The sequence below is a fragment of the Lolium perenne genome, chromosome 5 (assembly GCF_019359855.2).
Source record: "Lolium perenne isolate Kyuss_39 chromosome 5, Kyuss_2.0, whole genome shotgun sequence".
Lineage (NCBI taxonomy): Eukaryota > Viridiplantae > Streptophyta > Magnoliopsida > Poales > Poaceae > Lolium > Lolium perenne.
This window is the reverse complement of record NC_067248.2, coordinates 150133725-150160988: the sequence shown is the minus strand read 5'-3', so window position 1 is coordinate 150160988 and position 27264 is coordinate 150133725. Positions and strand designations below refer to the sequence as shown.

The 27264-nt window shown below is 44.4% G+C and overlaps 2 protein-coding genes and 2 non-coding genes across 6 annotated transcripts; 3 read left to right on the top strand and 1 right to left on the bottom strand.

Annotated features, from left to right (window-relative positions):
* Window positions 1-8480: 8480 nt before the first annotated feature.
* Window positions 8481-8553, top strand: TRNAR-ACG (transfer RNA arginine (anticodon ACG)). The gene has a single exon. It is a non-coding gene; the product is annotated as a tRNA-Arg (tRNA).
* Window positions 8554-10467: 1914 nt separating this feature from the next.
* TRNAR-ACG (transfer RNA arginine (anticodon ACG)) lies at window positions 10468-10540 on the top strand. Its single transcript has one exon. It is a non-coding gene; the product is annotated as a tRNA-Arg (tRNA).
* Window positions 10541-10578: 38 nt separating this feature from the next.
* LOC127300234 (uncharacterized) lies at window positions 10579-21685 on the top strand. Of its 3 annotated transcripts, none has more exons than XM_051330321.2 (12): window positions 10582-10781; window positions 11075-11182; window positions 11286-11423; window positions 11893-12213; window positions 13006-13372; window positions 13615-14540; window positions 14627-14712; window positions 14796-15014; window positions 16980-17108; window positions 18052-18399; window positions 20484-20599; window positions 21129-21685. In XM_051330321.2, the coding sequence occupies exons 1-12, from the start codon at window positions 10674-10676 to the stop codon at window positions 21233-21235; spliced, it is 2973 nt and encodes a 990-aa protein (XP_051186281.1). In that variant the 5' UTR covers window positions 10582-10673; the 3' UTR covers window positions 21236-21685. The 3 variants fall into 3 exon arrangements, with proteins under 3 accessions (XP_051186283.1, XP_051186281.1, XP_051186282.1); XM_051330322.2 differs by having other exon boundaries at window positions 10584-10781; window positions 21132-21685; XM_051330323.2 differs by lacking the exons at window positions 20484-20599; window positions 21129-21685 and having other exon boundaries at window positions 10579-10781; window positions 18090-18278.
* Window positions 21686-23027: 1342 nt separating this feature from the next.
* On the bottom strand, window positions 23028-23842 carry LOC127300236 (uncharacterized). The gene is made up of 2 exons (XM_051330324.2): window positions 23549-23842; window positions 23028-23457 (listed from the first exon to the last, which is right to left on the bottom strand). The coding sequence occupies exons 1-2, from the start codon at window positions 23749-23751 to the stop codon at window positions 23292-23294; spliced, it is 369 nt and encodes a 122-aa protein (XP_051186284.1). The 5' UTR covers window positions 23752-23842; the 3' UTR covers window positions 23028-23291.
* Window positions 23843-27264: the final 3422 nt, after the last annotated feature.

Sequence of the window (27264 nt, the reverse complement as noted above, 5' to 3'; positions counted from 1 at the left end):
CCGTAGTCCATGGGGGAACTACTCAAGGAGCATGATGGAGGCGGTAGCGTCGATGGAGATGGCTTCCGGGGGCACTTCCCCGTCCCGGCAGGGTGCCGGAACAGAGACTTCTATCCCCCGAATTGGAGTTTCGCGATGGCGGCGGCGCCCCTGGAGTCTTTCTGGAGTTTCGTCAAAAGGTACTTAGGTCGAAAGGGGTTTTATAGGCGAAGAGGCGGCGCAGGAGGGTGCCTGGGGGCTCCTCACCATAGGCTGGCGCGGGCCCAGGCCAGCCCGCGCCGCCTTATGGTGTGGTGGCCCTCTGGCCCCTCTCCGACTCTTCTTCGGTGTTCTGGAGCCTTCCGGGAAAAATAGGAGGTTTGGCGTTGATTTCGTCCAATTCCGAGAATATTGCCCGAACAGCCTTTCTGGAACCAAAAAGCAGAAACAGGAACTGGCACTGTGGCATCTTGTTAATAGGTTAGTTCCGGAAAACGCATAAAAACATTATAAAGTGCAAGCAAAACATGTAAGTATTGTCATAAAACAAGCATGGAACAACAGAAATTATGGATACGTTGGAGACGTATCAGATAATTAGGCACAATTGCCATGATTAATTCCAGAATATAAAACATGATGGCAGCAACTAGTAACATGTGAAACTCAAACATACTAGATGCATTAATCAACATGAGTAGCAGCAGCGCAAACGGTATAGCATCCATCGCTAAGCAGATCGAGATATGTCGCACGTACCGATCTGGTGGAGGTGGCGGTGGAGGTGTAGCAGATGATGTCGCGGCAGTAACGTTGTTGATGACAACATTGTTGACGACGGGGACGACGGGTCGAAGTAGACGGCGTTGAAGACGACGGTAGGCAGCACCGCCCGACTTGGACGGAAGGTGACCCGTGATGAAGAGCTTGAGCAGTCGCGCAGAGCGCTTCCCAAAAACCTAATTCGCCCTCTCCCGTACAGGATCGCAAGGACGAGTGGTTCCGGAGACCTGCTCTCCCGTTCGCCGATGCACGTCGGCAAGCGGGATGGAGTAGGCTACGATGGCGGCGCAAGCAGAGAGAGGTGGAAACCCTAACTCGTGTATTCAGTATGTTTCTGCGGTAGCCGGACAAGAGATTATATAGGCTCGGAAAACCCTAGGCAACGTGGGCCACGCCCACGTCGCACGAACGTTTCGAGTCGGTTACAGATAGCCCACGATCCGCGAGCGACCCGAACCGACTAACTGAGACGCGTCCGTCTAGGACTCTGTTCGTTTTCCTGAGCTGCAAAAAGTAAGGAAAGTCTCGGCTCGAGGCTCAATCCACTCACCACGAGCGCGACGCGCGCGTCGTGACGTGTCGTGTCGAGTCGAGACGAGCGAGCGAGGAGGAGGAGCGCGCGCGTGTAGCACTCCTATTCTCACTCACTTACTAGTGGTGGAACAACCCACCTTATAAGGTGGTCTAACTTCCTCCCAACTTTCCATGTGGGACTAAACTTCCCACCTCTTGCCACTCCCTAGTGAGCTGCCACCAACTTGGGCTCAAACTCACAAGGCTGCCACTATGTGGGCTTTGAGATTTATAGGAAAAACTGAAATCTAATTTGGGCCACTAAAAGTGGGCCCAATATTTCAACAATCCCCCACCAGATCTCAAATCCCCATTTAGAGATTTACCAATACTCACTGCTTGTTTATATACCAGTGTTTCAGCGGAGACTGTTAAGTTGAACTTCCGCCTAGAACCTTAAGCTACATCCATTCACACTTGAACAATGGACTAAGCCTTGAATTGCAAGTTTTGCGTGAACAGGGTTTCACTCAAAGTCATGACCAGTACATGGCTGCCAGTAGCCTACCCCGCGGGTGAAGCATATGCGTCATACTTCGTGGTCTCTTCATGAGTTTACTAGAGATCACCCAAATCTCATAGATTGCGACGTTTAACAATCGGACTCATATAGGTGTGTTATTTCAAGAATGCTCTGTAGGACAGCATCTTTGCTATAATAGCCAACATAAACACATTAAGGCTTGTTGCCAACCTGCCTTACAGCAATTGAGAGTTGTGCATCTTCACATAGAGAGGGTTACATAATACTCTCCTCAATTAAACCACTAGTTTGTTCTTCTCAGGTCCTAATTCACGGGATCTCCGATCACAAAGGTTGGGTTACCACTATGGTGTAACATCAACGGGTCTCAAACCCATCTCCCTCGATGCACTTTCTATCACATTACGTGATAGTCCCTTTGTAAAGGGATCTGCCAGGTTTTTGTCTGTTTGAATATATGTAACAGTTATTACTCCGGAGTTTCGCAATTTCCTGACAGACTTCAAACGTCTCTTGACGTGTCTTGATGACTTCGCGTTATCCTTAGAATTGTTCACTTTGACAATTACAGTTTGATTGTCACAATTCAAAAGGATTGCCGGAACAGGTTTTTCAACCACAGGCAAGTCCATCAAGAGCTCACGCAACCATTCTGATTCAACAGTGGTTGTGTCTAAAGCAGTAAGCTCGGCTTCCATAGTTGACCTCGTCAATATGGTTTGCTTGCAAGATCTCCATGATACTGCGCCACCTCCAAAGGTAAAGATATACCCACTTGTGGCGTACAGATCAGCTACATCTGAGATCCAATTCGAATCACTATATCCTTCAAGCACAGCTGGGTGCCCTGAATAGTGAATCCCATAACTCATTGTACCACATAGGTAGCGCATGACCCTATCAAGTGCATGCCAATGATCAGTACCCGGGTTTGACATGAACCTACTCAACTTGCTAACAGCAAAAGAGATATCGGGTCTAGTCGCGCTCGCTAAGTACATAAGTGAGCCAACGATCTGAGAATATCTCAATTGATCTATGGCAATCCTCCGGTTCTTGCATAGTGTCACACTGGGATCATAAGGTGTTGGAGAAGACTTGCTATCAATATAACCGAACCGGCTCAAAATCTTCTCAACATAATGGGATTGCGTTAGAGTAATCCCACTCTCGTTCTTAATCAGCTTGATGTTCAGAATCACATCAGCTTCTCCCAGATCTTTCATATCAAAACTCTTTGACAAGAAAGACTTGACCTCGTGTATTACTCTCATGTTTGTACCAAAGATCAGAATATCATCCACATACAAACATATTATAACACCTTCGCCCCCACCATGGCGATAGTAAACACACTTGTCAGCCTCATTGACAACAAAGCCTACAGAAGTTAAAGTTCTGTCAAACTTCTCATGCCATTGCTTAGGTGCTTGTTTCAGGCCATATAAAGATTTCAGCAACTTGCACACCTTTCTTTCCTCACCTTTTACTACAAACCCATCAGGCTGATCCATATAGATTTCCTCTTCCAACTCTCCATTAAGGAAAGCTGTCTTTACGTCCATTTGATGAACGATAAGACCATAGGAGGCAGCCATGGATAGTAGTACTCGAATGGTGGTAAGTCTAGCGACAGGTGAATAGGTGTCAAAGTAATCTTCGCCTTCTCTGTGTGTGTAGCCTTTCGCTACAAGCCGCGCCTTGTACTTTTCAATAGTACCATCAGGTCTTAGCTTCTTCTTGAACACCCATTTGCAGCCCACATGCTTGCATCCATGGGGTCGTTCTGATAGCTCCCAAGTTCCATTAGAAAGGATCGAGTCCATCTCGTTATGGACAGCTTCTTTCCAGTCATCTGCATCTGGAGATGCATATGCCTCTGCAATGGACGTGGGAGTATCATCCACAAGGTACACAATGAAATCATCACCAAAGGATTTTTCAATCCTTCGTCTCTTGCTCCGTTTAGGAGCCTCATTGTCATCCTTCTCAGTAACATTCTCATGTGATTGTTCAAAATACTCATTAGATGTACTGGACTCAGGAATTATCTCAGTAGAAATTCTAGCAATGCTATGCATATCTTTCATAGGAAACATATTCTCAAAAAATGTTGCACCACGAGATTCCATAATAGTATCAACATGCATATCAGGTACCTCGGATTGAACTACTAAAAATCTATATCCTACACTCCGAGGAGCATAACCTAGAAAGATACAATCCACTGTCTTTGGTCCAAGTTTGCGCTTCTTAGTAATTGGAATATTGACTTTCGCCAAACATCCCCATGTGCGCAAATACGAAAGTGATGGTTTTCTCCCAGCCCACTCCTCGTAAGGGGTTTTATCTTTATTCTTGTTAGGAACTCTATTCAGGACATGACATGAAGTCAACAAAGCCTCCCCCCACCATGCCTTTGATAAACCAGCAGTAGCTAACATGGAATTCACCAAGTCAGTCAGCGTGCGGTTTTTCCTCTCAAAGAACCCCGATTGATTGGGGTGAATAGGGAGGCGTCCTCTCATGAATAATGCCATGTTCCTCACAGAATTCATCAAAGATTTTAGGAAAATATTCGCCACCATGATCCGACCTAAGACGCTTGATCTTTCTCTCTAGTTGATTTTCAACTTCGGCCTTATAAATTTTAAAGTAGTCTAAAGCTTCATCTTTAGTTCGCAACAAATAAACATAGCAAAATCTAGTCGCATCATCAATCAATGTCATGAAATATCTCTTTCCACCTTTTGTCAACACACCATTCATCTCGCATAGATCGGAATGTATGAGTTCTAGAGGTGCCAAGTTTCTCTCCTCGGCCGCCTTGTGAGGCTTCCGAGGTTGCTTCGATTACACACAACTATGGCACTTAGAACCTTTGGCAATGGTGAAATTCGGAATTAAACTTAAACTGGATAGCCGAGACATTAAACCAAAATTAATGTGACATAAACGAGAATGCCAAACACTGGTATCATCACTAACATTGCCACAGATATGGTTCACAGACTTATTACTGAAATCAGAAAGCGAAAAGCGGAACAAGCCTCCGCACTCATAGCCTTTACCAATAAATTGTCCAAACTTGGAAACAACTACTTTATTCGACTCTAAAACAACCTTAAACCCATCTCTGCATAGAAGGGAGCCGCTAACGAGATTCTTGTTCATAGTAGGGACATGCTGCACGTTCCTCAGCTGCACGATCTTCCCCGAAGTGAACTTCAGATCTACCGTGCCAACACCACGAACAGAAGCATGTGACCCATTCCCCATCAAGACGGAAGAATCCCGGGCGACCTGGTAAGAAGTGAACATGGATATGTCAGCACTCATATGAACATTAGCACCTGTATCAATCCACCAACATGGAGATTGAAATACCGAAAGAACAGTAAAGAGATTACCGTACCCATCAGCATTGCTAGCGGTCACCGTGTTGACTTGCCTCGCCTTTTTCTTGCGGTCTGCCCTCTCTGGACAGTCCTTAGAAAAGTGGCCAGTCTCTTCACATGTAAAGCAGCTCAGATCTGCTTTGTTTATCATCATCTTCTTCTTGAAGGTTGTAGTCTTCATAGGCTTATTGAAGGAGGGCTTGTTATTCCCTTTGTTCTTGCTGTAGGGTTTCTTCTGCACCATGTTGGCGCTAGACTGACCCTCTCCTTTCTCAGTATTATCCTTAGCCCGAGCTTTCTCCTCAACATCAAGAGATGCTATCAGATTTTCAACTGATATCTCCTGTCTCTTGTGTTTGAGAGTTGTGGCAAAGTTCCTCCATGAAGGGGGTAACTTAGCGATGATGCATCCAGCCACAAACTTGTCAGGTAAGGCACACTTGAGGAGTTCAAGCTCTTTCGCAATGCACTGTATCTCATGAGCTTGTTCGACTACAGAACGGTTGTTAACCATCCTGATGTCATGGAAGTTCTCCATGATGTACAGTTCACTGCCTGCATCGGTTGCACCAAACTTAGCATTCAGTGCCTCCCAGAGCTCTTTACCATCTGTTATGTGCATGTACACATCACACAGACGATCAGCAAGAATACTCAGAACACATCCGACGAAGAGAGTATTGTTTTCCTTGAACTTGTTCTGATCTTGGTCAGATATAGTTCCTTCAGGTAAACCATCGGTAACATCGAACACTTTCAGATGAGTAAGCCAGAGCATGGCCTTATACTGCCACCTCTTAAAGTGCATACCGGTAAACTTATCCGGCCTCAGTGCATCGGAAAAACCAACCATTGTTAACTCAGGAAATTGCCTACAATTAGGTTTTTGGATTGTTGGATAATTAGGCACAATTTCCATGATTAATTCCAGAATATAAAACATGATGGCAGCAACTAGTAACATGTGAAACTCAAACATACTAGATGCATTAATCAACATGAGTAGCAGCAGCGCAAACGGTACAGCATCCATCGCTAAGCAGATCGAGATATGTCGCACGTACCGATCTGGTGGAGGTGGCGGTGGAGGTGTAGCAGATGATGTCGCGGCAGTAACGTTGTTGATGACAACGTTGTTGACGACGGGGACGACGGGTCGAAGTAGACGACGTTGAAGACGACGGTAGGCAGCACCGCCCGACTTGGACGGAAGGCGACCCGTGATGAAGAGCTTGAGCAGTCGCGCAGAGCGCTTCCCAAAAACCTAATTCGCCCTCTCCCGTACAGGATCGCAAGGACGAGTGGTTCCGGAGACCTGCTCTCCCGTTCGCCGATGCACGTCGGCGAGCGGGATGGAGTAGGCTACGATGGCGGCGCAAGCAGAGAGAGGTGGAAACCCTAACTCGTGTATTCAGTATGTTTCTGCGGTAGCCGGGCAAGAGATTATATAGGCTCGGAAAACGAACGTTTCGAGTCGGTTACAGATAGCCCACGATCCGGGAGCGACCCGAACCGACTAACTGAGACGCGTCCGTCTAGGACTCTGTTCGTTTTCCTGAGCTACAAAAAGTAAGGAAAGTCTCGGCTCGATCCACTCACCACGAGCGCGGCGCGCGCGTCGTGACGTGACGTGTCGTGTCGAGTCGAGACGAGCGAGCGAGGAGGAGGAGCACGCACGTGTAGCACTCCTATTCTCACTCACTTACTAGTGGTGGAACAACCCACCTTATAAGGTGGTCTAACTTCCTCCCAACTTTCCATGTGGGACTAAACTTCCCACCTCTTGCCACTCCCTAGTGAGCTGCCACCAACTTGGGCTCAAACTCACAAGGCTGCCACTATGTAGGCTTTGAGATTTATAGGAAAAACTGAAATCTAATTTGTGCCACTAAAAATGGACCCAATATTTCAACAATTTGTTGTATTATATCCGATCAAGAAAATTCGCTTATTTAGACAAAACTGCTGGTCACATCAGCTATTGAGGTTCATTTGTAAGTGATATTATGCTAATAGATTTTTTTTGGTTATTTATGTTTTTACTACACAAATCAGCTTGGCATGCTAATGAAGTGCGCTATGCACCTCATCTTATTTACTATAGGATTACCACTCTAAGAAATCACGCAAAGTTTCCGCAGCAACGCGCGGGGTATCATCTAGTTCTTTACAAACATCAGGCCAAACTCGGCAGCTAAAATCTTTCATAAAACCACAGCCGTGCAACAAATAATTATACTACTATGTTTCTTGATCTAAGGTTGTAAATCTTCTATCCTAGCGGAGGGAGTAGAGTTTCAAATAGATGTCAGGTACTCCCTTCATCTATAAATAAGTGACTGAACTTTATCTAAATATAATTGGACCTAGACGTGTTTTCAGTGTGTAGAACCGTAGATATATACTCCCTCTGTTCTCTTTTAGTCTACATTCTAGGAAAAATTAGATAAATTAATAGTACATTTATTGGTACTACTTAAATTGGTAAACATCCAATCGAAGCTACATTAGAAATAGTGACATCCAATAGATAAAGGAGGAACACTTTGTTTTTCGTATTCTTGTTGACTAAAAGCTAGAATGAACCTAGAATGCATAATATTTCAAAACGGAGGGAGTATGTATCTAGAAAAAGTTGAGTCACTTATTTTTGGAAGGAGGGAATATAAAAAATTGCGTGAAAATTTTAAATTTATGAATCAATAGGTTTATACAAAGGGGGCAAAGGATTTTTTAATAGATTGCAAAGCCGAGACTTGAACCTAGTACCTCAGGACTCTCATATCATTCCATGTATGTTTCATGCACAAGACTTAAACTCAAGACGTTGGGATATGTATCACGTCAAACTTTTATTAACTAGCCAACGGAACAAAAAAATTTGAATTAATGGAAAGAAGCTAGACAGTCCACATATACATTTCAACAGTAAGAACATGTTTGTCTCTGGTTTCTCCGGTATTTGCATGCTGTCAAATCTCCGTGAAAATATTTTTGGAACTGATGGTAGATTGCTTTACCCCAGCCTAGTAAGCTAGATTTGGGTAGGTGTCGTGTGCATACTCCTTTAAGTATAAAAATAGATTTGAGCAAAAAAGAACTTGATGTTTGGGGACCGGTTGTTTAACATTCAAGTCATATAAAATTCACCATCAAATCATTCTTTCGTGCTTTCGGCTGGCAGTCGTCCTGAATATGGAAAACAAGGTGACAGACAGATAAATTTAACATATATATTCGGATTGAGAGAATTAAACAGCAAGGACTCCGTGGCCCAATGGATAAGGCGCTGGTCTACGAAACCAGAGATTCTGGGTTCGATCCCCAGCGGAGTCGTTCTTGTTTTTTTTTCCTACACTCCATTTTGCTCTTCCTTTGAATGATGAGAATATTGCTAGGACATCCAAGGTCAGAAATGGCTAGTAGAACATAGGTTACATGCACCAGAGTTTCATGAAATCTAAAAGTTGCATTTCAAAGTTTAAGAAAAAATTGAAATAAATCATGTACGTGTGCAAAATTTCAAAAAAATAATACGATTAAATGTGGCCTACATAAATATGAGATGTAGGACTTCGTATTTTGAGGAAGAATCTAGGTCATTATACTATTCCTTAGACAGTTGTCTGTTCGCACAAGTTAATACTTTTATATTTTACTTTGAAACTTGGCAAGCACATGCATTATACGGTAGTACATGTATACATTATCCTTTATTAGTGTATTTTCAGCTAACAGTTGGAGTAAACACTCAGATCGCCACATAACTTATAGTTTGTTGGTTAAATTACTAGTCAAAACTCTAACTTGAAATACGTGGTGGCCTTACATATAAACACATAAAAAGTACCATATTAATTGTTTCACCCCAAAAGATGGTAGATGCAACCACATTTAAGTGAAGAAAGCGTGGAGCGCATAACCATTTAGAAGCAATATACTCAAAGCTAGCGATAGAAATATCAAAAATCCCAAACATATCCTACGAAAGCAATTTAGTAACAAATCATTTGATAAACACCATTTATGTGCATTTGAGGCTAACTTGTTTTGTTTATAATTGTAGCTAAACATTGGTCAACAATTGTAGGTGGGCAAACTGAAGAAGAAAGGTGGAAATTAACTCAAGGCTTTGGTTTGCACAACTCTTGGAAAATTCTTCAGCATGATGAGAAATAGAAGAACCAACTCTCCAATAAAATCCCAAATAAGAAGAAGCCTACATACTCTCTCCTTTCCAGTCTGCATTTTAATACTACAACATGATAGTGATAAAGAAGGACACTGGTTCTCAAAGGAAGGACTTGAAGACCCGGAAACGAAGGACATGAGGACCGAGATCGAGGAGAGGTAGTGGAAATGAGGAATTTCTCAAGAGGTCGGAGAATGAGCAAAATATCATGATCATGTACCCAAATGGTCTAGATGATAATGGCTGAGCATATTTTGAGCTTTGCGATGATCAGATCTTGACGTCAAGAGGGCCCGTGTGTAGCCATGGAGACAAGGGTGTCATGAGAGGCAATAGTGGTGATGCTAACGAACAGTGGTGGTGTCAGGAGTTCAACTCTGCGTTTTTATTTTAAATTTGTGATGTCAAACATACATGAGGATTTGGTCCCAACGTGGCTTTATCACTGCCAATGAAGGCATGGTGTCATTTGGGAGCTTTATGCATTGATTATGTTTATTTCTCTTCACTTTTTGTTTTGTATTGATGATGCACGTTCTTGGCGGTTTTAGCCTTAAGTTGAACATGAATTTGAAATAGTGTGGATTTGTAATGTTGATACTTATGTGGCATGATGATGAAATATGACTTATCACGTGTACAATTCTTTTGTTAAAGGTGCTGCTATAATGCAATATGTGTAGTAGAGAAGGAAATGCTCAAAACATGGGTATTTAGTATGCTTCAAATACATTTTTTTGTTTTTGATACACGGTCATACCCTCCATCTCATATAGTACAATAATAGGTTTGAATAGAACGATGCTATGCGATATTTTTTGTCCGAATTTTTGTAGTACAACAACTCTTTGGAGCCATCCATCACGCCCGTTGCTTGGAGCAGCCTCCTTGGATCAACATTCATAGTTTCGGTTTGAATAAGCCATAATTTGACAACTCTCGCTTTGTGGATCTGAATGCCAGAGTTCTGCAGCTCTACGTGGAGCTACAACTGGCTGAGGTGGAGCTACAAGGAGTGAAATTAATGGATACTATCCAGGAGAAAACGAGACATCAAGGACTCCGTGGCCCAATGGATAAGGCGCTGGTCTACGAAACCAGAGATTCTGGGTTCGATCCCCAGCGGAGTCGTTTTCCATTTTTGTGATCTCCCGCCATTTTTTTTTTTGCCGCGCGAGCAGCCGAAATTCCCCACCAAAACTAAAATCCCCCACTCGCTCTCTTTCTCCGCCATTTTCGCCGGCGGAAGAGAAGAAGAAAGGAGATGGCGGCGGATGAGGCCGACGGCGACCGCTTCATCGAGATGGTCTTCGCGGGGGCTCTCTACCGCGGCGGCGCCCAATGGGAGCGCAAGTACTGGAGCTGCTCCAGGGTCTGCACTTCCTCTCCCTCCCTCTCTCTCTCTCTCTAGGGTTTGCATCCTGTTCCAAATTGGGCATCGCCTTTCACCTTTGCTCGTCAATATTGAGTGCCGAGTAGGTGTTACCAGTATCGCATCTTCTTGAGCTGTACCTAATACTGATAATTCCGAACTAGTATGTGTGTTCTCAGCGTCGAATTCAGGGCTTGTTAGTCGAGTTTACATGTGAAATTCATGGTCGGTGTACTCTTGAATCATCCTATTTGTTTCTACTCACTAGTGCTTCCCTTGTTTGCTCTTCCAAGGGCAAAGATAGGTACCCGTACCCTGTGGGCTACCATGCGGTCCGCCATTTCTCCGGGACATCGTATGCCATGGAAATCAAAGAAGGACCCAGAGGGCCTTTATTCCAGGTCCACACAAAACACAATCTCCTGTATTACTAACCAGCACTTGCTGCTGTCTGGAAGGTCTCCCACTGTATATGAAATCAAAGCTGATGAGCTCAACCTGCAGGTCACATCCACCAAAGGAGATTCCGCAACAGGACAGACCCCGGATATAGCTTGGAAGAACTTGCACAAGAAGGCGGGGGCTAAAGTCAGGGACTGGCAGAGGGAGGGGAGCTTCCCCCAGAAGATTGATGGTGTTGAGGCATGCTCTATATTCATATCTATTTACTTAGTTACCTGATACCGCGCGTTGCAGTGAAAATGCTCTTTCCTAGTCCACTTTATTAGCAAGCTCGTAGCTAAGGTGTTGTCTCGCTCCCTGTATAGTTTCTGTAAAATCATAAAGGCATGTTTAACAAGTAAGATGACCGCCATCATTCACATCAGAGCTACTTCTATGAATATGAGTGGAACCTTTTTTCCTCGATTCACAAAATTAGAGTTATTTCAGTTCTTTGGTATGTAGAATTGTATATAGACAAACTCATTGGTGCTAGAATTGAGTACCACAGCCCTGGCAAGTCCGCAAATTGCACCACTCGAATCCAGATAGTTATTCCATTGCTATCTTGGCTTTTCAGTAACATTTTCGATTGACCATAATTGCTGCCTTCAGCACTGTTTACCATAGACAGATTATAAATGGTTCGTTTTTCTATTGTCTTATGCAGCTTTTTGGGTTTAAAAATGCGTCTGTTCAGAGACTGCTTCGTCAGCTTCTAGTAGATTCGACTGGATTTGGAATAGACATGTCTTCTCAAAACATTTCTGGTGCTGCTTCACAGTCAACTGATAAGGCTGCAACTGATGTTTCTGACGAATATGAAGAGCAGCATGCTTGTCTGGCCAAGACAGATGGAACTGCTAAGAGATTTATGAACCCAGTCCAGGAGGAAGCTATTGCTAAGAAATCCCACTACCAGGATATGTTGACTTCAGTGGATAATTGCAATGTTGAGTTGGATAAATCTGCTCATCAAAGTTCAAAAAAGGTATGTTGACACTGGATATTTTTTCACCTGAAGCATACTTTCATTACCTTTGACACAATATTTTTTTGTTTGAACTGCAAAAATAAACTACATCACAGCTTCCCATGGATGAAACTACACTGTATTGTGCAATAGAGATTGCCATTTGTTGCACGGGATGCGATCCACCGTCAGATATTTGGTAAACATCCCACAGAGGAATATATTTTGAAAGTTACATCAGTTGTACCAGCTGGATGAACTGAGAGAGAAAAACCGTCCACTACTGCCATATAGTTTCTTTCAATCTTCTGCCATCTGAAAAAACTTCATTTCATGAGTATAATTTAAACAGTAGCTCTAGTCTACTTTGAGGTAATTCTTTGTAGCTTCATGAATCAGGACTGCGCTCAAGGAAACCATATGCTTTTTCATTTGATTTCCTTAAGGAGTCACAGAGCTTTGTGCATTGAATATCTATCTGGCACATCCCTTTTTGTTCAAAAAATTAAGGGTATATTTTTGGACCATAGCTGTTATACTTATGTCCTTAGATTTAAATTGCTTACACATATTTCTTTGGTAATCCTATGGTTATGCGCAAATATGTCTTAATTACAATTAAGAAATTAATCTTTACCCTAGCAGGATGTTAAGAACCTAATGTGGATTATCACGCTCTTAAACTGCTAGTCATGTTTTAGCTTAGATATGAGATGCCTACTTATGTATTTTTTAGAAACTCTGAATTGTGACACAAGATTATAGTTGAAAGGCATGTGCTTGATGACGATGTTTTTTTCAATGTTCAAGGGAGGTCTTGGAAGTGATGCACAGTTGTTGGATTCTTCTATTTCAAGATGTTTGCCTCCATTGCTGGAAGAAATACCCTTTGATTCAAAATGCACTCTGGTTAATGATAGTTTGGAAGATTATGCCCCAAATTCATCTCAAGAAGATGGGTTATCTTCTAGTTCTTATTTAGACTCTGAAAAGTCTGGTCTGGATTTAGCAGAGAAGGAAGTAGCCAGGTCTATGATGGCATTTTTGCTTCCCCAAGCTATACCCCTTCTGACAAAAACTTACAAAAGAAGGAAGATTAAGCAAAAAAAGAAAGAAGTACCTGAAGTTATAGCGAGAAGTGCTTCAGCTCCAAATCCCTCTGCTGATGGGGGCCAAGGTAACTATTGATCATCCTGTGGAAATTGTACGTTCCATTCTACGAAAAAAGAAATATACACTTTGTAGAGATTGATTCATCATAATCAAGAAATGTTCCTCTCTTTTTGGAAAAGTGAAATTTTCTTAGGCCAAGCACCTTGCAGAAATGATACTTAAGAGTTTCACAACCTTTGAACAATAATTTTGTCCTAATTTGTAAGAATGATATGGTCCTTCTGAACAGTCTCTTGCCTTCAACAGGCGCTACTTTGCCTACAAGTATTGGTGAAGGGAATACCAATGGCTCTCAAACACATGTCAGTGGGAAGCATCTGTGTGAAACGGTCAAAGACAGCACTGCTAGTGGTGAACAAATCGCTAAACTAGTTGACACAAAAGCTGTTGTCGCAGATAGTTTTGAGGATGATGGACAGATTGGGGGTGACAACACATCCAAACCTATGGCTGCTCACCATCATGAGTCTGATGATGCATGCTCTAGGGAACCTAATGAGGACTCGAAGTTGCTACGGAGCAAAGATATACCTGATGTGGTATATGATCATGCTGAATTTTCTAAGTGTCAGGTTGAGGTACACAACAGCAAAGATATACCTGATGTGGTATATGATCATGAGAAAGGTCAGTATATTTTGTCTGATTCGCTCCTTGCTTGCCTAGAGGAAGAGTTTGGCATGGATGATGGTTCCTACCCTACACAGTGCAATCATGGTAAAGGCGATGTTAAACCAACGCAAGCCCAGCAGCAGTTGAAGGACTCAAAAGAAGCTATCAGCAATAGCTCATCAATATCCACTGATGGATCAGGTCACAAGAACATGGGCAATGGACACAATGTTTTTGGCCACCATGCTGGTCACGCACTTGCTGACATTAATCATGTAAATGGCTTACTATCCAAACACTCAGAAACACCAACAAAAGGGTCAGATCATTTAGAGCTTATGGGCTGCTACCTGCACCCAATGCCTGTCTTGTCTATCATGTTAAACACCAAAAACAATAGCAGCTTACATGTTTATGTACTTTGTGGTTTTTCTGAGAGCTGTGAGAGATTCCTGTATGTGTACAACATCACTCCTAAGGATCACCATGAAGAACCACCTTATTTTACTGGCTACACTTCCCTTCTACTCCCCTCATTGGAGCAGGTTTCTACAGGGAATGTAAGAGCTTTCCATGCATAGAAACTTCTGTCAGTTAAATCTCATTATATTCCTTTGTTTGATTCTTGTTTTTTTTTGGGGTTCAGTCTACATTTGGACGATCTGGGATACAGTTTACACCTGATGGCCAGTTTCTGGTCCTTCTTAGCAGTATAAGAACACCTTGTTGCAGGTTGTAATCTTATCCCTGAGTGCCATGCAGGACATGTTTGATGTACCCCTTGTATTTGTGCTAATCACATAAGTTATTGACAGGATTCAAAACATTGATTGTTCATGCTCCATATGCAAATTGGATCAGTGCGACGACAATTCTCTGAAGATTGTATCTGTTAACTTTGGCTACATTTCACTGTTGACCAAATTGGTGCCTCATGGGGCAGTGTCTTGCTTTTTGATATGTGAACCAAATTATGTTGTAGCAGCTGAAGACAGCAGAAATTTGCATATATGGATGATGGCCACTGGATGGAGGTACGATTAATATATTATAAGCATGAAATGTTTCCTTCTCCAAGAATTTACTTTTTTTTTTTTTTTTTCGCGAAAACGCAAAAGCTTGCGTTTCGATTCATTGATAGAAAAAGAAGTTTACATTACAAGCCTAAGACAAGGCTGGGACACCCACACACACACCCAACACTCAAAACATGATTACGACAAAAAGCCGAAATCTGTCGAGTGCTCCTCTAAGACGCTACAGAGTGAGCTCCTCCGCCAAACAGAACCCATGCCGATGAAAGTCGCAATGCTTGTGCATCATCGAAATTACCAAGAACCTGCCGGCCGCAGCCAAGACGCGTACCACCCGGATCCCGCGAGCCCACCCGGCTCAGCTGGGAGCATTGCTGCTCCGGCCTCAGCCCAAATCCAGGGACGCCGTCGGCGCAGCGGCTACCTCCTAGCAACCTCAACAGACGTGCAAGCGTGCAGTCTTCAGCAGCCCGCCATCAAGCACAGAGGCCAGCCCACCACTGCTCATCCAGAGGCCCGCTCGCGCTGTCCGAGGAAGATCCTCGTCGCGCAAGCCACCGCGATACCCCTCAAGAGGCCGGCGCGCCACCTGCATCGCAAGACACCTCCCATGCGGCCAACACAGAGAACCCCGAGGAAGAACCACTGCCCGAACTCAAGTTCCCAAGACGACGCCTCCAAGAAGGGTACGACGTCAAAGACGCCGTCGTCGCCCGATTTGGCATGCCAAATCTGAGGTTTTCACCCGGAACCTGAGACCCTGGACGAGGGAGGTGCCAGAACTCCTCGATGACGCCACACAGGAAACGGCGCCCTCAGGCGTCGCCGTCACCGGCCTTAAAAGGCAGGGCTTTCGCCCGGAGCATGGTACCTCACCACCGCAAGCAGCGTCCGCCCTTCACCTAGAGCTCACGCGCTGACCTTTCCACTCAAAGCACTAGCCTTGCTAGGACAACCCGCCGGCAGCACGTCAAGCGCGCCAGATCAGGGGCAGCCATGCCCACAAAGGGAGGGCAAGCCGCCTGAGAGGGGCACCACCAAGCTGCAAGCGGCACAGGTGCTGCCAAGGGAGGGTTCGCCGGCAGGGCTGCGCGCATCCACCTCAGAGAAGCATCGCCGGCCACCCAGCACTGCACACCTCGCCGCCAGCATCGCACGGACGCCCCGAGCCACCACGCCAAGATGGCGTTGGGCTCAGCTCAACCTGGTCAGAGCAGCAGCATCCCTGCGCTTGGAGCCAAGGAGAACGGGCGAGGAGGAGGTGGGTGGCCGCACCCAGGCGCCGGTGGACAGAGCGGCCGGGGCCCGTCCGCCCAGATCGAGCCCAAAGGGCCCAGATCTGGGCCGGCAGACCCGCGCCGCCACGGCGCCGACTCCGGCCGCCCAGCACCGTCGCCGCCATCCCAGCGCCGCCGCCGTCTTCCCCGGCGCCGTCGCCATCTTCCCCAGCGCCGTCACCGTCGCTGGACAGCCGAGGGGCTCCCGCCGTCGTCACCAGGTCCGCCCGCGCTTCCCGGTGGACGGTCAGGAGGTGGAGATGCCCGCCGCCGGCGGCACTGCACGGGCTTTGCCCGGCAGCTCCGGCCGCCGGCGGCGGGGGAGGGGGCGGAGGGGGTCGGGCTGAAGGGGGAGGGATAAGGGAGTCGCCCCTGACTCGCCCGCGGGGACGAGCAGGGGACGCGGGTTGAGTCAAGTCACATTTCCAGTGTTACACTTTTACTCACATTGCCATGTTACTGGTTATATTGTTGGAACTTGGAAGAGTAATTATTCCTGTACTTATGATACTTTCAGTATTGTTGCAATGCATTAGTTGCGACTAAGTTCATGTTGATATTGCCTTTTGCTAGACATTCGTATGAGGGATATCCCGGTTAGACTTATGATGTACTAGACTTGAAGATTTCCTGTATTAACTCATGGATGGACACCAGTTAATCTCAGTATTCTGTGTGTTATTTGCAGTGCAATCTCTGAGGAATATGTCATTTCTAGTTTGAGTAATGTGGGCCCTTCGATACTGGAGCTCAGAAAAATGCCAAAAAGCAGCTCTCTCATTATTGGTCATGATGGCGCAGGCGGCTTTTGTTTGTGGTAAGTTAGGATCCTTCCCTCTTGACATCATTATCTTTATTTTGTTGCTTTGTGGTTTGGATACTGCTGTGTGGCCATTCTTGCACGAGTCTTCATCAGTATCTTTTCCGCTAGACACTCAAAAACAAGTTTCCAAGTGAGGGCCCAATTCAAGGCTCGCAGCAGTGACTCTAAATACAATATGCCGTCTTACCTTAATTAAACAAATCATCAGATGAGTATCCTACTGTATAAATGCACTGAAGAACGTCATGTAGGGCGTCTTATTAGGAGTCCTCACATATTCAAGAGTCAAGTTTACACTAAAGCTCTTTGAGTTTCCGAAATCCAAAAGACAAATGGGATATTGGAGAATTCTTTTTTTTTGCGAATGGGGTTATTGGAGAATTCAGTAACGGTAGAACTAGCAACAAGCTATAGAAGTAGATTAGGACACAATTAAACTAGGAGCAGCCGAGCAGGGAGTAGGTCAGAATTACGAAAACCTTGATAAGGTGAATCAAAACCAATATGTGCTTCAAAGTTCAAAGTATTCACTCAGTGCAGAGGCTCATGAAAATGTGAAAAAATATGTTTTGAAAAATAATGCTCCGGAAAGTCTGCCATAAAACCTTTTGGTTAATTTGGGGAATTTCTCAAATCATTCTCTCTATTCTCATTGTTGGTGTACATACTCCATATACATGGGCATGAGCCTATGTATGTTAAAGTTGATTAAGAATCCAGTTCTATTGCATAAGCATACTGTTGGGTTCTTTTGTCAACTCTACTTTCTGTGTTAAGAAAAGAACTTCTTGAAAATGGATGCTCATTATCAATGTAGTCCTTGTATTATAACATTTCTACCTGACTTTTGATTTGCTCTAATCATGGTTGTTTTGCTGGTCTACTAATTAAGTGTTCTCTCAGTAAACATCTGATTTGAAGTCAATAATTTTCTTAGGGACATCTCCAAGCGAACACTTTTGTCAACTTTTGCAGCTCCTGGGAATATTGTGTTCCAGATTCTCCCTTTAGGCCTCTGTAGTTTACAGGAGGATGTCGTTCATGCTTCAGTCGATGACATAGAGAGAAGGTTACAGGAGATCACAGTGAGTGACATGCCTGGAAAAGATGACAAGGAGTCCATTCTGATGTTATCAGAAAACGATATAGCTGTTTGGATTATGGTGTCTTCTGCTTCAGTTGCTGAGTATCAACACGACCTTCGAGCAAAAGAACACAATGCTCGATGGAGGCTAGCTCTGCTGGCAAACAAGAAAGTTTCTATGGGAAATATATTTGATCCAAGGTATCCTCACTTCTCCATGTTCAGTTATAGAGTGTTACGTTTTGATTGTTGCACTCAATCTTGTCAAGGTTTGAATAACTACCATCTTATGTTTGATGGGTTCCCTTCAATTGCAGTCCCTGGGGTATCCAAGCATGGGTATTGATCCATATCCAGGGTTGCTCGTGTGCGCTCTTTGCGAAAATCACATAAAAATGCATTAAACAAATACTGGCAAAATTCATTGATGCAATCTGGACATAATAATCATACAATTTCAGCATCCTCGCGTCCTCGCCCAGGGTGACCTTTTATAACAACTTCACGCAAGCTATATTTCAGAGCAAAGTTTCATAGGCGATCTTTCTTTTTTTCAAAAAATTGAATTTTACTTTCAAGATTTAATGTTTGGGTCTTGTTTAAGAAGTAATGATACATCTACTGTTGCATGCATTAGTTAGGGGCATTCATATAAGGGATAAGATCTCGTTAGTCAGGAAATTTAGGATCAGATCCTAAGGGACCAAGTTATCCATTAGCATACATTAGGGATGACATGTTGACATCTATGAGCAGCCACTTAATCAATAAAGAGGTTATTTTGTATTCATTTGTTTCTCTTTCTCTATCTGGATCGGTGGAGCCTAGTGTCATCTATCTTATAATAAATGTGCATACATCAAATCTATTTCACCATAAACAGGGATCCAATGGGGCATGGGTGACATTTGGGCCATAATTGGACTTGTGACAAAGTCAGACAGGACTGGCTGTAGCTATTTTTGCTGGTTTTTTAATCCCTGCCCTGGATCCATGCTGCATCCCCAATTTACAGAGGAATGACTGGCCATGTGATCTACTTGGTAGACTCGAATGCCATATCAAGCTTTCATCTCCTGCTCCAGAGGTCATGAAAGTTTAATGCAACTCCCCTAGTTTCACCCAAACACTGCATGCCTCTCTATATTTTAGTGAACAACACAATTTGTTGGCTACTTCTAATATTTAGCTAATATGGATGACACCATTGAGTTGAAAAAGGAACTCGATGCTATTGCTTAAAAAGGGGACAGCAGATGATCCTTATAACTAGGCCTGGGCATTCGGTTTAAACCTGATTCGATTTTTTTTCAGTTTTTCAGTAATTCAGGTAATAAGAAATGAGCATCGAAATAATATCGATTTTCTACTTAAGCGTCAGTTCGGTTAGTCAAATTTTCGGTTCGGTGTTCGGGTTTTAACCGATCTGACCGAACATGACAGAGCGACAGGGAAACATTGTACGGAACAACAATTTACTCTTGTCCATATGGTGCCATGCAGCCAGCTACACACTCGCCGCGTCAGAAGCCATCTCAAATACAAGCAGTAGTAAGAAGTAACCACACACGTGTGATCATGGAATACCAGAACCGTACGTGAATGCGTGCTCTAGACGAATACACAGCTAGCTGAATCAACATGAATGCTTTAGCTAAAATAAAAAAAGGCGAACATGGTGTACTTGCGTTTGTGCGAATGAGTTTCCTGATGGGATTTTCCCGTTGGGACTGACAAGCTAACGCACAACATTGGACACCTCGTCGGAAGGTTTCTGCGCTCTCTAGCCTATTTCTCGGTTGTTTTGGGTTTTCGGTTAACCAAGTGTCAAAACCGAATTTACATATCTTAATTCGGTTTATAACATCTAGGCACCAAAGTTAGTCTCGGTTAATTCGGTTTTTGAGAATTCAGTTTTGGTTCCTGTTAATTTGGTTTTGGTGTTTGGTTTTCTATGCCCACCCGGTCACCCCTACTTATACTGACATATAAAGTTTCATACAATGAGGAAACTAGTTGGAGTTATTGAGTTATCTGCAAGCTTAAAGCCCCTCATCAAGAAAGAAAGGGTTGGATAGCAAAAAAGATGAATATTTTGATGCCATTTATCTTTGATATCAGTTTTCAATGGCATACAATGCATTACCTGATACCTGTACTGAGTCTACAAAGAGTTGCTAGCCTAGATTTTGTACAGGTGAAGGCAGGCCAACATGAGTACTGTTACCTAAGTGCATACCATGAACTATCCTCAGTGTCTCAGCGATTCACATTTTGCTTTTCAGAGCTACTTCTGTAGATGTCACTGGTAAGTATGGATTTGCTGGAACATATGAAGGTCTCTTGTATATGTGGGAATTGTCTTCTGGGAGAAAACTTACCAGCACACAGTGCTTCGACAGTAAGTGACTGTATCTTCTTAAATATGCGCTAGTAGTTTTTTCCAAGAAAATTTGTATGGGAAGCCCCGACAACATAAATTGGAAAACAAATTCATGCCAACTTGAACCCAAGTAGAGGTATTGTACGTCCACTCCCACAACCAAGTGAGCTAGGTTTGACATCTATAAAAGGTTAACCACTTGGGATGCAAGAGCATAAAACATTAATCTGTTTGTATCAGACAAGTGAGATAATGGGGGTTGCACTCTTTATCTTGACTGAATAACTATTCTGTACTTACTACTTAAATATGTCTCACTACTGTATTTTCTGACTCCACATTTAAATTAAGCTTATAATAGCACTGTCGAATAGTTCACTGTGCAGGATCTTAATTAGTACATTAACTGTCCTTATGCTTATTTCTCAACTGGTGCTATTTTGGTGTGATGCTGTTTTACTCAGTTGAATGATTTGTCTGTGTTATGTTACAATGCTGCCTGTTCCTCCGTGAGTAACATCTTCATCTTTCCAACTCTTGCAATCAGCAGGTGTCCGAGTTTCCTGTGTTGCTGTTGATGCCAAATCAAGTGTAGTGGCAGTAGCAGCTGACAATGGTTGCCAGCTATCACTTTACACCCGCACCAGGGTGTAATGCAGTCGTGGCCAATCTACCCGACGTCTGTAATTGTATAGCGCCTGCAATTTTCAGTTCTCCGCACTTAGCTTACAATGTGTATATAGGCTCAAGCGGCTCAAGTTCCATAGAAATTTTGCTCTTTAACCATTCCCAAGGCCTACCATTCATTTTCCATGCTCTTCTTCGAGAAGTCAATCTCTCTAACGAAAAGAGCATTACTGGAAGTTATTATGTCAGACAGACTAAGACTATACAGAAACCAGTCACCGTCCCCACCTTGTCCGTTGTTTGTACCACAAATTAGAAACGATATCTTTTGACCCAGTAAGTTTGTGTGTTTGTAGAGATAGTTATTTTGTAATCTTATGCAATGGCAGTTAGTTCTCATTTTCTTGCCATGAGACCTTTGGTATGTTTTGGTTTCTAGTTTCTGCCAATGTTGTTGATGACATTGCTCACTGGAAATATGGTGCAGCCCAAACAACAAATGGCATAATGCTTTGGTGCACAAGGACACAAGGTCATAACGGTGCCTGTCTGAAAACAATCTGAATCTTCATAGTACCATCTGCTAGTTCATAATCTTTATACTCTATTTAATGATGGATTATGTAGTGCTATTAGTTCTGTCATTCTTTGTTGTGTGGGAACAGTTTGTGTTTATGTATGATATAATATGGATGAAATCCTGTTCTGTGTTTGAACTGACACGAACTGTTGAACTGTTGTTGATAGCAGCAATGCTGCATGTATACTTACGAGGATTCTCTGGTGCATGGTGATAGCAACAAGTTTTGTAGCATGACATATTTGGTGATTGACGGTTGTTTGTGGTGTTGGGGCATTGACGAGTTGATGTCCAGAAAGCAGAAACAAGATACACGCATGCTCAAGTAACTGTACGATTTTGGCATGTCCCTAATTTTCTTTATTACCTTTTCCGTTTCATAATTCTTGTCGTGGTTTTAATTCAAAATTGAATTACAATCAAGTCTTGGAAGTTCCAGCTTGCACAAAATCAGTTTCTGTTCGCTGGATTTGGATGATGCACACTGAGCCCTCGCGTCATTAGCACATGCTTGGCATGGAGTTCTTGAGAGGTGAGCCATGTATGTTGGCTGTATCAATCAAGATGGTTGTAGCGGAACATCTCTTTTTTGAGGGTAGATGGTTTAACGGTAAATCCATTCCCAAGGTCCTGGAGACTATTGAGCTTGTCGAAGCGGCAAACCGTGTAGGAGGCACTCCCAGGTTGTGTTTGGGTGGTTGTCATCACGGGAGCCAGTACTTGGATCATTGGCACTATGGTAGCATGTCCAACACAATGATGTGTAGCTCATGGCAGCAGCAAACATGATGGATTAGTGCTAGACCACATATGATCATCATTTGTGTGTAGGTCTTCATTTGCTTTCCTGCCAAGAAAAAGAAAAGTTGGATGTTGGCAAGGCTTGCTTGGCAAGGTCCTCGACACCCCACAATGTGCTTGCTTGCGACCATTGGAAAGCGACATTGACTCCTCATTTTACAGTTATCCCTTCTCGTGGACCTATGGCACAAGGTTACTTTTGTAGTCTCGATCTACTCTGTTTATCGGAGGTGACTTTGTCGGTAGATCTTTTTGAGGGTAAAAAACCAAGAAAAAAAACCAAGCGTTCTTACTAGACCGCTGGCCACATGCTTGCATTGTGGGTTTCTATTTGCACTTTTGGAAATGACGTATTACTTTCAGTTCATGACTACTTGGATGTCATAATGATTAGGGCATTCCCACTGCAGCCTCGTCTATAGTCTAAAAGAAGGAAGATATAGAAGAGTGCTGAACATTATAAGATTATTACATATCAATAAGATTACACATCGCATGTCCCTAGTATATCTGTGGCATAACTCGTTTGGGTAGATGTACGGGGAAATATAATATGGATGTATAGATGTATTAGTTACAAATTTATCTGCGGATGCATGTCACCATACATAGTTCCGCATGCAGAGAAGCAGTTAACAGACGAAACATAAATGAACTAGCAACAACAGAGAAGTATAGTACTGTAACGAACTGAATCATCGGTTAGGCGCCAATCATTTCATGATCCGCCAGTGTGTTCTGGACAACTGGAGGAGCTGCTGCGCCCGTAGAGGCGGTAGAGGTGGCCGTTTCCGTGGCCGTCGAGGCGGTAGAGTCGGCGGCGGGGGCTTCAGCCTTCTCCTGGAGAAGATACCGTCCGCCGCCATACCTGCGCGCGATCGATCGATGGATCAAAATGAAGCTTTTGCGTGACTAAAACAGATGAAGCAGCATGCGCACAGCTGGGCATTTATACGTACTTGTTGCCGTTGAGCTCCTGGTGGTAGCGAGCCGCCGCGTTGACGAGGTCGGTGAGGGGGCCGCCGCGCTTGAACCGGGTCTCCTGCGTGCGCTTCTGCCAGTAGGTGGTCACGTCGGCCATGTCGTCGTACGCCCTCGCCGCCGTGGCGGCCAGGCACACCATCGCCACCAGCAGCCAGACCCCCGACGTCCTCGGCATCATCGTTGTCGTCGTCGTTCTTGCGCCGCTAGCTCTGCTCCTCCTCCGATGATCCCAATTAAACCTGTTAGTCGCTAACCAGGACGGACTCCTCTTTGACCCATCTACATATGTATCCATGCGTGCACCTCCGTCTCTGGCTGCCCGGGTGTTGCGCTCGCTCCCGTGGCGCCTATATTTGCATATGCCTGTCTTTAGACGTATGGCTGGCAATTTATTCTCGTGTTGGATTCATGCACATGTGCATCTTTCTTGCACGTTCCAATCAGTCAACGATTATTCGTAATTACGGAAACAGCAACAGCAGACTGTTTATTGCCAAAGAGTCCGGCTGAAAAGATACCCACACCAAGAGGATAACAATGTAAAGGAGAATATATCTCGAAGCAAATAAGATTTGAAGTACACAAACCATGAAGGGGTATGGGGTTAGTAGGATGGGCCCAAAATCTGACTGTTTCTCATGAGTACGCACATGTTAGACGATCTTGCTTTGATGATAGGATGTCTGCCATAGGTTATCGTGCATATGTAGATGAAATTTTGATAAGTTAGAGAAGGAAAATAGTGTGTGGTCGCTCGATCAACGAGAGAACCAAAACATAGATCTATGACATCGGTTTTTCATGAAATAATTTTGCTTATATTCTGGTAAATGAACTCCACCTACATGACGGACTCGTGCTCTTTGTGAGCTCTATGCTTCTCATTTTAGTGAGATATCTTGAGAGTTGGGGAGATGGGGGAATTGCTCTTGAAAACCAAGAAACAAGTTCTTCATCAAGTCAAAGTTGAGTTCACACCTTGTTACTTTTGGAGGCGCATGTTTCCTAGATCAACTAGGTGCTCATAAGTCTACGAAATCGTTTTGGAGAATCCAAGAAGTTCAAAGCCCCAGAGGTCGCCTACTTTGTGTCAAGATCTACCTTGAGTGATTGAGCATGGAATTTGCATCTGAAGCTTAATGAGATATAGGTGGAACTTTGTGGCCAAGATCTTTTTGGTGTTAGAATTTTGTGTCCGGACCTCTCCAACAAGGACATATGATTGGGCCAACAATCTGACCCTCGGGTCTACATCATTGTGTTCGAGATATTCTCAACTTGGGTCCTTTACTTTGTGCAAACTACCTTTTCGGAAGTTTACGTTTGTAGATTTGCATGCTAGGACATTTGTAGGCAACATGCAGAACATAAATTTGATAAAATTTTCCAACTTACACCAATAGAATTTAATTGCCTATTCACCCCTGGTACGGTCATCAAGGATCTTTGACCAACAGACCTCTCATGTTGGCACCGTTATCATCACATCAACATCATCATGTATGGTGATCACGATATCATCTACATAAACATTGAGTGTAGTGATCTTCCCCTGAGGATGTTTGTAAAAAAAATGTGTGATCTTCATTACTTTGCTTATATCCCAAAACACACATGACTCTTCTAAGCAGCATTGATACGGATTGATCATGATTCAGGACGCCCGGACTTTGTTATATCTTGCAAAACAAAATCCATTTCCATTCGAATTACGAGCTCAGAACATTTCTCTGGTTGTTCTGTCACTGAACAGTGGTCAGGCCCTCATATGGTAGGGAGTTCACGGGTACAATGAACTTGGGAGCCATCAGTTAATGAATTCCAGACTAATAAGCAGCAATGGTGAATTAATGAGCAGTAAACAAGACATGTCAAAAAGAAATCCACCCAGGAAACAGAGACAGAGCAGACTCTGAACTAAGAAACCATCTCTGTTAATGAGTTCCAAACCACTAAATCAAGCATGTAGCCAAGTACTAGAACTAATGAATCATCGCTATGATAGAGGTGAAGCAGAACTCTATCAGCAAAGACATGTGAAGGTGCTCAGATTTGCCAAGAAACAAAGAACACAACCATCAAAGACGAGACGGGATTGTAGATCAGCATAGTAGTTACGAATGCAAATGAGTTCGATAATACTAATATATATACTGATGCCATATTCTTTCAAATGAACAATGAAAGCAGCAAAAGGGGCATTACGCCTATTTCGTGATGTATTTGCGCTACTGTTAAGCCCTATAGCACAAACACATTTGGAACGGCGAAATCAAAGATTAGAGCGACTTGTTATCTCGCTGCACTTGTCCATAACCTCCATCATGGCCTCCTTCAGCGCCACCTTGGCCTCGGCTTTAACTTCCTCCAGCTCGTCCCTTAGAGCACCAGCGTTCTCCCTCTCCAGCCTAGTTGCCTCCTTGCCCTCGCTTAGTTGGGCCTTCATCATCTTCAGCTCCTCCCTCAGAGCATCAGCGTTCTCCATCTCCAGCTTAGCGGCCTCATTGGCCTCGCATAGCTGGGCCTTGGTCTTCTTCAGTTCCTTCCTCAGAGCATCAGCCTCCGTGGCGGCATTAAGCAGCTCACGCACCCGCTCCATCACATTCTCATGCAGCTACAAATAACGTGAAGAGATACAACTATTAAATCAAGGATTCCACATTTCATTATGCATTTCCAAATATTTATTGAGCAAACCTGGCGGATTTCTGGCAGTGCCATGGACGTGGCCTCCCGATCGGCCGCGTTCCCGTCAGGCACGGAGAAGTCCGGCTGGGACACACGTCGGAGGTCGAGCCGCAGTGGACCCTCTGTGGGGGGCTCCTCACGGTTCCTTTTATTGCCGGGTGAGTGGTTCGCAGCTGAGGCCTTCTCCGCCCGCGTAGTGTTCACCATTGCATCGGCAGCAGGATCCGGCACTGTCAGTCACAAAACAGACAGATGAACTATGTACGAGAACTCGGGAATCAGCAATCAACTTAGAAACTGAGGAGATTGGTATTTACCTTTACGACGAAGCTTGAAATAACTGAACATACTTACACAGCGTCGGTGACGATAGAAAGCCTCGGACAGCTTTTGCGCCGCAGACCTCTCACACTCGGTGAGGTGCGTGAGACCCGGCTGAGCAGGAGAGCTCTCCGACGGTTTGCCCCACACCACGGGGCAAGCCCACGGCAATGGAGACCAGACCAAGAAAAAGCTCTCCTTCCACGCTGTTGTTGATGATTGTTCCATGAAGGAAGCGCAGTTGTTGGCACTCATGCGGAAGAAATAATACCTTGACATGCTGTATAGCGTGTAGAAACGCCGGAACACCGCCACTGACGGCTCCACGCCATGGGAATGGCAAACCCCGACGAAGCACGCCATGGCGCGCCACGCGTTGGGCCCGAGCTGGCTCGGCGCGATCCCGAAGTGGCTCAACACCTTGCTGAAGAAGTCTTGGCGCGGTTCGCAGCAAAAACCGGCCTCAAGCGCGTACACGTGAACATAAACGGCCCCTGCCGGCGGTGGCGAGCTCACGTTCCGGTCTGCCTCGGCCGGGCTCACTGTGATGCCCTCGCACAGCACGATCTTGCGCCACCTGCAGAGATCGTCCACCTCGTCCTGCGTGCGCAGCGATGAAGTCGTGAACTCTTCCATCGCGCGCTCAGGGGCGGCCGCGTCCCTGACTGAAGACGCGGAAGAA